Source organism: Elephas maximus, chromosome 14 (genome assembly GCF_024166365.1).
Source record: "Elephas maximus indicus isolate mEleMax1 chromosome 14, mEleMax1 primary haplotype, whole genome shotgun sequence".
Taxonomy (NCBI): domain Eukaryota; kingdom Metazoa; phylum Chordata; class Mammalia; order Proboscidea; family Elephantidae; genus Elephas; species Elephas maximus.
Genome location: NC_064832.1, coordinates 60,828,576 through 60,839,748, shown reverse-complemented (window position 1 = coordinate 60,839,748; position 11,173 = coordinate 60,828,576). Strand labels below are relative to the sequence as shown.

Here is an 11,173-nt window from a genome sequence, read left to right as displayed (position 1 = left end):
GAAATATTACAAAGCATCTTCTCTGACCATAAGGCCATAAAAGTGGAAATCAATAACAGAAAAAGCAGGGAAAAGAAAACAAACACTTGGAAACTGAACAATACCCTGCTCAAAAACACTAGATTAGAGAATACATTAAGAATGGAATAAAGAAATTCATAGAATCCAATGAGAATGAAAACACTTCCTATCAGAACCTTTGGGACACAGCGAAAGCAGTGCTCAGAAGTCAATTTATGTCAATGAATGCACACATCCAAAAAGAAGAAAGGGCCGAAATCAAAGAATTATCCCTACAATTTGAACAAATAGAAAGAGAGCAACAAAAGAAACCCTCAGGGAACAAAAGCAAACAAATAAGAATTAGAGCAGAACTAAATTAAATAGAAAACAGAAAAGCAATTGAAAGAATTAACAAGACCAAAAGCTGGCTCTGTGAAAAAATCAACAAAATTGGTAAACCATTGCCCAAACTGACAAAAGAAAAACAAGAGAGGAAGCAAATAACCCAAATAAGACATGAGATGGGTGATAGTACAACAGACCCAACTGCAATTAAAAGAATCATATCAGATTACCATGAAAAATTGTACTCTAACAAATTTGAAAACCTAGAAGAAATGATTTCCTACCTAAACTAACTACCTACCTAAACTAACACAAACAGAGGTAGAACAACTAAATAGACCCATACCAAAAAAGAGACTAAAGGTAATCAAAAAACTCCCAAGAAGAAAAAGCCCTAGCCTCTATGGCTTCACTGCAGAGTTCTACCAAACTTTCAGAGAAGAGTTAACACCACTACTACTAAAGGTATTTCAGAGCATAGAAAAGGATGGAATACTCCCAAACTCGTTCTATGAAGCCAACATATCCCTGAGGCCAAAACCAGGTAAAGACACCACAAAAAAAGAAAATTACAGACCTATATCCCTCATGAACTTAGATGCAAAAATCCTCAACAAAATTTTAGCCGATAGAATTCAACAACATATCAAAAAAATAATTCACGACGACCAAGTGGTTTCATACCAGCTATGCAGGGATATTTCAACATTAGAAAAACAATCAATGCAATCCATCACATAAATAAAACAAAAGACAAGAATCACATGATTTTATCAATTGATGCAGAAAAGGCATTTGATAAAGTTCAAACCCATTCATGATAAAAACTCTCAGCAAAATAGGAACAGAGGAAAATTCCTCAACATAATAAAGGGCGTTTATACAAAGCCAACAGCCAACATCCTCCTAAATGGAGAGAGCCTGAAAGCATTCTCCTTGAGAACCAGAACCAGACAAGGATGCCCTTTATCACCACTCTTATTCAACACTGTGCTGGAGGTCCTAGCCAGAGCAATTAGGCTAGACAAAGAAAGAAAGGGCATCCAAATTGGCAAGGAAGAAGTAAAATTATCTCTGTTTGCAGATGACATGCTCTTATACACAGAAAACCCTAAGGAATCCTCAAGAAAACTACTGAAACTAATAGAAGAGTTCAGCAGAGTATTGGGGATACAAGATAAACATACAAAAATCAGTTGGATTCCTCTACACCAGCAAAAAGAACATCGAAGAGAAAACCTCCAAATCAATACCATTTACAGTAGCCCCCCAAAAGATAAAACACTTAGGAATAAGTCTTACCAGAGATGTAGAAGTCTTACAAAAAGAAAACTACAATACACTTCTGCAAGAAACCAAAAGAGACCTACATAAGGAGAAAAACATACCTTGCTCATGGATAGAAAGACTTAACAGTATAAAAATGTCTGTTCTACCAAAAGCGATCTATACATTTAATGCAATTCCAATCCAAATTCCAATGACATCGTTTAATGAGATGGAGAAATAAATCACCGACCTCATATGGAAGGGAAAGAGGCCCCGGATAAGTAAAGCGTTACTGAAAAAGAAGAACAAAGTGGGAGGCCTCACTGTGCCTGATTTTAAAACCTATTATACCGCCATAGTAGTCAAAACAGCCTGGTACTGATATGACAACAGACACATAGACCACTAGAACAGAATTGAAAATCCAGACAGAAATCCATCCATATACGGGGAACTGATACTTGCCAAAGGCCCCAAAACAGTTAAATGGGAAAAAGACAGTCTTTTTAACAAATGGTGCTGGCATAACTGGATATCCATCTGTAAAAAAATGGGCAAGACCCATACCTCACAACATGCACAAAAAGGAGCTCAAAATGGATCAAAGACCTAAACATAAAATCTAAAACAATAAAGATCATGGAAGAAAAAATACGGACAATGTTAGGAGCCCTAATACATGGCATAAACTGTATACAAAATATTACTAACAATGCAGAAGAAAAACTAGAGAATTGGGAGCTCCTAAAAAATCAAACACCTATGCTCATCAAAAGAGTTCACCAAAAGAGTAAAAAGATTACCTACAGACTGGGAAAAAGTTTTTAGCTATGACATTTCTGATCAGCGCCTGATCTCTAAAATCTACATGATACCGCAAAAACTCAACTACAAAAGACAAATAACCGATTAAAAAATGGCCAAAAGATATGAACAGACACTTCACTAAAGAAGACATTCAGGTAGCTAACAGATACATGAGGAAATGCTCATGATCATTAGCCATTAGAGAAATGCAAATCAAAACTACACCGAAATTTCATCTCACTCCAACAAGGCTGGTATTAATCCAAAAAAACACAAAATAATAAATGTTGGAGAGGTTGTGGAGAGATTGGAACACTTATTACACTGCTGGTGGGAATGTCAAATGGTACAACCATTTTGGAAATCTATTTGGTGCTTTCTTAAAAGGCTAGAAATAGAACTACCCTAGGATCCAGCAATCCCACTCCTTGGAATATATCCTAGAGAAATAAAAGCCTTTACACGAACAGATATATGCACACCCATGTTCATTACAGCACTGTGTACAATAGCAAAAAGTTGGTAGCAACCAAGGTGCCCATCATCACATGAATGGATAAATAAATTATGGTGTATTCACACAATGGAATACTACCCATCGATATGCAGCAGTGATGAATCTGTGAAACATTTCATAACGAGGAGGAATCTGGAAGGCATTACGGTGAGTGAAATTAGTCAGTTGCAAAAGGACAAATATTGTATAAGACCATTATTATAAGAACTCAAGAAATAGTCTAAACAGAGAAGAAAATATTCTTTGATGGTTATGAGAGGGGGTAGGGAGGGAGGGTGGGAGAGGGGTATTCACTAACTAGATAGTAGATAAGAACTACGTTAGGTGACAGGAAAGACAACACACAATACAGACGAGGTCAACACAACTGGACTAAAGCAAAAACAGAGAAGTTTCCTGAATAAACTGAATGCTTCCAAGCCCAGCGTAGCAGGGGCGGGGGTTTGAGGATGATGGTTTCAGGGGACATCTAAGTCAACTGGCATAATAAAATCTATGAAGAAAACATTCCGCATCCCACCTTGGAGAGTGGCATCTGGGGTCTTAAACGCTAGCAAGCGGCCATCTAAGATGCATCAATTGGTCTCAACTCACCTGGATCAAAAGAGAATGAAGAACACCAAGGACACAAGGTAATTGCGAGCCCAAGAGACAGAAGGGGCACATAAACCAGAGACTACATCAGCCTGAGACCAGAAGAACTAGATGGTGCCTGGCTACAACCAATGACTGCCCTGACAGGGAACACAACAGAGAACCCCTGAGGGAGCAGGAGAGCAGTGGAATGCAGACCCCAGATTTTCATGAAAAGACCAGACTTAATGGTCTGACTGAGACTAGAAGGACCCCATTGGTCATGGCCCCCAGAACTTCTGTTGGCCCAGGACAGGAACCATTCCCAAAGCCAACTCTTCAGAAATGGATTGGACTGGACAATGGGTTGGAGAGGGATTCTGGTGAGGAGTGAGCTTCTTGGATCAGGTGGACACTTGAGACAATGTTGGCATCTCCTGCCTGGAGGGGAGATGAGAGGGTGGAGGGGGTTAGAAGCTGGCTAAATGGACAGGAGAAGAGAGAGTGAAGGGAGGGATAGCTGTCTCATTAGGGGGAGAGCAATTGGGAGTATGTAGCAAGGTGTATATAAGTTTTGGTGTGAGAGACTGATTTGATTTGTAAACTCACTTAAAACAGAACAAAAATTTTTTTTTAAAAAATTTTAAAAGATGTGATTTTAATAAAAAGGTCCTCAGCATATCATTTGTATTTCTTTACTTACTGCTTTATAATTAGTCTTCGGGGCTTACGACTTTCAACATTCTTTTTGTTATCACTCTGGGGGCGGGTGGCACACCGCGAAGGTAAGCGCCCCAGGACCAGGGACCCAGAGGCCTGGGTGGGCAGCAGAGCCTGGTGAGGGAAGTAGGGCCACGGTCAGGGCGGCTGAGAGAGTCATTTTCGCCCCCCAGGCAGATGCCAGCGGCAGGACCCACCGGAACCCCGCCCTTGCCTTGGCACAGGCAGGAGTTGTGAGTGGCCTCGGCCCCCTGGGGCGCCCCCCTCCTGGGCCACCTCCTCGGAACCCACACTGACCTTGCAGCGGGCGGCCCAGCTGACTCAGTCCCCCCGCCCCAGTGCCAGGCACTAGGTGGGGACGCCCATTGGCACCTGGGTCGATGGCTCCTGGGAGCCAGACGCCGAGTCCCGACCGGACCGTCGCCCTCCCGCGATCCCCAGCGCTGGTTGCCAGCTGAGCGGGGAGGCGCGGGCGCGCGCCACAGCCGCTGTCGGTGGGGGGCGGGGAGGGTGGGTGTGCTGCGGGCTCGCGCCCCGACGTCGCTGCCTCCACCGCCTCAGGCTGCCGCTAGGCCCGCGCCGTCTGCTCCCAGCGTTGGGCCCCAGTACGCAGGCCCGCCTAGCGGCCAAGGGCGGCGCGGGGCCCACGGTGTAGAGCCCGCCAGGCCCAGAGCCGCGTCCCGCACCTGGACATCCTGGTGAACGGGAGCGGGGGAGGCGGGGACCTGGCGGGCACCCCAAAGGACGTCCCTCGGGGGACTCTGAGGTGTTTGTGTGGGAGCCCCTCCAAGGTGCCCCTGTGTAGGAGAACGATCCTAAATGTCTGCTGCCTCTGGCCCCTGGAGGGAGTTCCTGAGGAGGTGTGGAGAGCCGCCCCCATGGAGCACCCCTGTGTGAACCCAGCCTCCCCAGGGCTCTCTCTGTATTTGTCCCCTTGGGCGCCTCAGTGTAACTGCGGACCCCCAAGGGCGGTCTCTGGACTTGCCTGTGTGGAAGAGAGCGCCCTGTTGTGAGGAAATTCAATCTGCTCAATGGATAGGCCCAGGTGTCCAGGTCCTGAAGCCCCAGGCCATCAGTCATGTGAGTGAACTTGGAAGCAGGCCCTGTAGCTCCAGTCAAGCCTTCAGGTGACTGCTGCCCTGGCAGATGGCTTGACTGCAACTTCAGGAGAGTCAGATGCACCCTTCTAAGCCACTCCCAAATTCCTGACCCACAGACTATTTGTTGTTTTAGACCACTAAGTTTGGGGGCAGTTTCTTAAGCAGCATTGGATAACTAATACACCCTCCTTAGGAGCAGTGGCCTTCCTGGGGATTAAGCAGTGAGAGGAAAACCAAGCCAGGTTTGTTAGGTGAGTATTAAGATCGTACAGACCCTAAGAATACGGTTTAATTCTCTCCCAATCACAAAAATTCTGCAAAGAGTTCCAGCACAGAAGTGAAGGATGTCAGCAAGTTGCTGTAAATCTTCTCAAAAACACTCTCTGAAAAGGAAATAACTGTGGAGAGAATAGCTCACCCCAGTTTCATTGGAAAATATTCATTTCAAAGCTGACCAATATCCTTACTGCCTGGATTTCTCAGCTTCTGATCTTCCACATATTCTCTGATCACGTTCTTATTCTTCTATTTTGTCACATATGTATATGACACCCTCACCCCCCCCCCAAATGTAAAGAAGAGGACCTCCCTAGGCCCATTTCTAGCACCCTTGATGTTTTTATTCCCATAGTGGCTCCTAAATGGATCGTACTTATGCAAAAAGTTTCCTTTCTCTTCAGTTTCCGAATCTTTTATCTCCCAATCTCACATGTCTGTCTTCAAGCAGAGCTGCTTGCTTTCTGGTATCCCCATTTCGCAGACTGATTTACTCTCATTTCTGATAGGAACATCATTATCCACTCCACACTTCGATCTCAATGGCCAAGTTCTGACAGAAATTGCTCACAAGCTTTGGACCAAGGAACCAAGACCATCAGTGTCCAGCTGGAGACATGATCGTCTTTCCCATTACAACTTCCTCCTTCATCCCCATGCCCCCTTCCCAGTAATCACCTCAGAGACCCACATATATTTACTAAGTGCTACCACCTTGCCAGGCACTATGCTAAATAAATAAATGTTCTATGCTCTTCAGTTCATGTATTGCCAGTTATTGAGCCATAAGGGGAAAATTATAGCTTTGCAGCATACTTATATGAGTTAACGTATATTATGGAGCCCCTGGGTAGCTCAAGAACCCTGGTAAGTACTCGACTGCTAACAAAATAGTGGACGGTTCAGATCCAATAGCTGCTTCTCGGAAACCCTGTGGGGTGGTTCTGCTGTGTTCTCTAGGGTCACTGTGAGTTGGAATCGACGGCAACGGGTTGGATGGCTCAAATGGTTAAACCCTCAGATACTAACTGAAAGGTTGGTGGTTCAAATCCACCTAGAGGCACCTCGGAAGAAAGATCTGGCGATGTCCTTCTGCAAGGTCACAGTCTTTGAAAACCCTATGGAGTACAGTTCTACTCTGAAACACATGGGGTCACCATAAGTGGGAATCCACTTGATGGCAGCTCGTTTGGTTTTTTGGTTTTATGCCTTTTCAGAGGTGACACTGAAACTCAGTTACTCTTTTCCCCTCTTCTGGCAGCCACATTCTTAGCCCCCCTGCCGTTACTCTACCAAATTACCTTTGTGCATAACCTTTGGGTAAACTGGCCAGGCTCCTAGCTTCATTTGATCTGAATCACCCAGAGCTGCACTGTGCACTCAGAATGTGTGTGTCTGTATGCTAAATTTTTTAGAGGTTGCAGTTATGCTGATTTTCCAAAGCCCCTTGGTCATCTGTGTTAGATTAAGTTGCTGTTCCTGGGGCATATGCTTCTAGAAGCCAGTTCTCTGCTACCTTGCAAACTTTTACCCTTATGTACAAGTGCTGCTTGTGCTACATTCTTCCAGAGCAAATCCAGGACAGACAGAGGAGATGCATTTTCAAGTTTTTGGTTAGTGCCTGTCTTAGGTATCTAGTGCTGCTGTAAGAGAAATATCACAAGTGGATGGCTTTAACAAAGAGAAATTTACTCTCTCACAGTTTAGGAGGCTAGAAGTGCAAATTCTGGGTGACAGCTCCAGGGGAAGGCTTTCTGTCTGTGTCGGCTTTGGGGGAAGGTCCTTGTCATAAACCTTCCCCTGGCCTAGGAGCTTCTCAGTGCAGGGACCGCAGGCCCAATGAACGTGCTTCCCTCCTGCTCTTCTTGCTTGATGGTGATGAGGTCCCCCTCCTCTCTGCTTGCTCCTTTCTTTTATATCTCAAAGGAGATTGACTCAAGATACAACCTAGTCCTGTAGATTGTGTCCCACCTCATTGACATCATGGAAGTTAGGATTTATAACACATACACAGGTAATTACATCAGATTACACAATGGAGGACAACCAGGCAATACTGGGAATCATGGCCTAGACACGTTCACACACGTTTTTGGGGGACACAGTTCAATCCATAACAGTGCCTTTAGGTCAGCTGCTTTCCTGTGGGCCAGGACAGAGTGCCACAGGACATAGCGTAAATGCAGGCGATGTTGATCTCTTCTTATCGTTGTGGTTGTGGAAACTGGCTCCATCCCAAAATTTAGCAGCTCTTCCTATGGTCAGAGAAATCACCCATAGCTACTGTACAGGTTACCTGTTCTCATCCCTCCTAGCCTTGACTCACTGTTTAGGTTCCACCTCTGAGGAAGCAGAGTAGATATGATGAGCTAGTGACTGTGTAGTTTCTAGAAACAAGTTCTGAAGATTTGGTCTGATGAGCCCCTTTGGGGATACTGGCACTATGATCTCAAGTAAACCCTTTGTTTTCTCCAATCATCTTTGCCAAATTTATTCAACAAATCTTTATGGAACATTTGCTCCTTGTAATCCTGTTTGGATTGTTCCTCCCTCCTGAGGTCAAAGAAAATCTGGAGCTACCTGTTAAACCTACGGGTTTTTTTGAGTTTTTGTTCCTTTATTACTGCCTGGGAAAACCCTCCCACCTTCTTCTACAAGTTCACTGTCAGTTTTTTTTTTTTTTGTTGTTGTTGTTTTTAGCTGTTTCCAACATATGGCACTCTCACATCAATTATCAGATGAAGGCGCTCAAGGTTACTTTACATTTAAGATGCAGGGTGAAGGAGCCCCGGCCTTTTAGGAGGGCTGTAGACCCTCCACAGCTACTTATTTTTATAGAGAGCTAAAGGAGAAGGGTTCCCTAGATGCCTTCTCTTTCGCTATCTCCTGCTGCTTAAGAAAGTACCACAAACTTGGTGGCTTAAAACCACACCCATTTAATATGCCGTATTTTCTGTGGTCGAGAGTACAGGGGTGGCTTAGCTTAGTCCTTTGCTTATGGTCTCACAAGGCTGCAATCAAGGTGTTGACTGGGGTGCGTTCTCGTCTGGAGGCTTTACTGTGGAAGAATCCACTTCCAAGCTCACTGAGGCTTTTGGAAGAATTCATTTCTTACCTTCCTGAGGTACAGTTGTTCCAAAGTTTGCACTTGAAAGCACTGCTGGTTTAGAGTTGTCTCTGGGAATAGGTTTGGAGTAGGCGTTAGGGTTGACAGGTGTGGGATCATGGTTACCATTAAAACTTGGGCTAGAACTGCACATGTAGCCATGCCATGTGTCATGGTCTCCCTCCTGGGGAACCAAGACCTGCATCTTCATGGCGCCTTGAGAGTGCCCTTGGCGGGTGTGACTGTCTTTTTTGTTCTTCCCTTGTTGTTTCTATCTGCTGTGTTGAAGGGGCGGGGGGGGGGGGGCAGAGCCCTGCAGGGATGGAGCCAGTAGTAAAGTTGGGGCCCTTGTGGAGATGGGTGCATAGGTGAAGGATGAGGGCAGTAGGTCTACTTCAAGCCCTTGACATTTTTTTAAGAGCACACAGCCAAGTTGTTGAGACCAGGGCTATGGAAGTGAATCCAAGACTGTCCCTATTAAAGAATAAGCAGTGAAACTGAAATTACCAACCAGAGTTTGGAGGAGGGATAGGCGGGCCTGGTTCTGAGGTGGCCTCAGAGGATTTATAGAGGAAAGGGGCTTCGAAGGATGAATTTGGACTGCATCTGTGTTTGTGAGTCTACAAGATGGACTGTATCTTTTTGTTATGTGTGCAGGTCAGCTTTGTATGTGCGTGTGTATTTGTGCCTGTGTCTGCTTGAGCATTTCTGACCCAGCGTGTTCCTGGGTCTGTGTAGATGTGTATTTCTGGTCGTGTCTGTTTGTACTGTGTAGTATTTCTGTGTGGCATCTTTGAATCTGTGTCTTTCTCTTTATGTACATGTGTAACTGGGTGTCTGTGTGTCCATGCGTTATTCACTGTGCCTAGTGAGATCCTAATCTGACTTCTGTCTTTAATCATCCTTCCCACCCCCAGTTTACTGCAGCTGCCAGCAGTATTTACTGCAAAGATAGGTTTCCCTTCCCATGGTCTGCATTCCCAGGGGTCAGGCTCTCTGCCCAGGGCCCTGACCCTGTGGCCTCTGGACAGACTTGACCTTGGAAGAAAAACATTCTGGAAAGCCCGTAGCATGCTCCTTGCCTGGCCACGGACCCAGAGAAGTTACAGTGGAGAAGAGGCACAAATCGGGGAAGGGAGGCCGTTGGCAGAACCCATCTCTCGTTCTGGAAATGAGTGTCTTTCTCTGTCTCCTTCGCAGGGCCCCTTCTTCCCCTGTACTCTCATGCAGACCACGTGTTCAGGGGCCTGACGTCCCTGTCTCTGGAGATGGGAATGGACATCTCTTTGCAAGCCCAGCCAGGTGTGTTAGGGACTTGGTACTGTCTCCTAGTACCTTACTTGCCTGCATGGTGCCCTTTCTCCATGTCTCCGCTCCAGCTCAAGATTGTCCATCCTCCTTTCTAACCTATGGTGGACACAGGAACCTTCTTGTCCTTTCTTTCATGACAGCCCTGGCTAAGGCCATGGGCCCATGAGCACAAGTAGAGCATTAGGCCTTCATGGCCAGTAAAACAGCAGAGGCCCAGCGACCTGTCTCATGGTGCAGGAAATAGCATCTCAGTGGGGTCTTACCCTCTCACTCCTGTGCTCAGTGTGTTTTGGCCTTCCCTGGATGGGACAGGATGAGCATGTACAAAACGAGGCAGGCATGGTCCCTGTCCTCAAGGACTCAATGATTAACAGGCAGAGTGATGTTTGGAGAAGACATCCTCCTCTTACTGCTGCTAGTCAGTCCCCTAAGTTACATTTATAGAATTCTCAAGTACCCACCCAGAGAGCCCAAAGGAAGGGCTGTAGAAGGTCAGGGCTGTTCACCATGACATGTTACATCAAAGGCCCAGAGGTGAACTCCAAAGATCCTGAGCAAGCAGCGATGTATTCCTAGCATCTACCACCACTTCTGGGGTATGTTACATTTTTGGAGTTTGTGCCCTGCCCTGAAGCATTTATTTTGCTCTGATTTTAACTCTCTTGAGCTCTGGAGGGGAAGAGGAAGGTAGGAGGTAGGGGTTGTGCTAGGGTTGTGGGATATGGTGAGCAAGTCTTCATCCCCTCAACAACATCCTGCATGAGTTCACAGGCTCTCACCCTGTCTCTTCTCAGCTCTTGATTTTGCTGAGAACTCATGATCCTGAAGATATTGGTTCCAGCTCATCTCACTGGCCCAGCCATTTGGCACAGGAGTTTGGTCAGCAGCATGAGCCCATGCTGGGGTGGGGTAGGTAGGAGCCTGTGAGGGACCACGGGAAGGACCTGCTGCACCATAAGTCAGGATGTGTGCACACTAACCCTTGCTTCCCACCTGGCGCTGTTTTGACCCTTTTGAGTCACTTCCCTTCACTCTGGCCTTCCTCTGTTCCTCTCTCTGTTCTGCGGCTGTCTGCCCAACTCCCACCAGGCAGGGAGGATGTGCCTGCCACAGGACCTCCTTTGATCTCCTTTGGGGATGCATTAG

At 45.9% G+C, this 11,173-nt stretch overlaps 1 protein-coding gene across 1 annotated transcript in view; it reads right to left on the bottom strand.

The window, feature by feature from the left end:
* LOC126058086 (protein FAM205A-like) overlaps positions 1-8,927 on the bottom strand; it is a 29,577-nt gene extending 20,650 nt beyond the window's left edge. The window contains exons 1-3 of the mRNA XM_049853075.1: positions 8,726-8,927; positions 4,607-4,929; positions 4,218-4,348 (exon numbers count right to left, since the gene is read on the bottom strand). Coding sequence (XP_049709032.1) covers positions 4,218-4,348; positions 4,607-4,929; positions 8,726-8,927 — 656 coding nt within the window. The remainder of the gene's footprint in view (positions 1-4,217; positions 4,349-4,606; positions 4,930-8,725) is intronic.
* Positions 8,928-11,173: the final 2,246 nt, after the last annotated feature.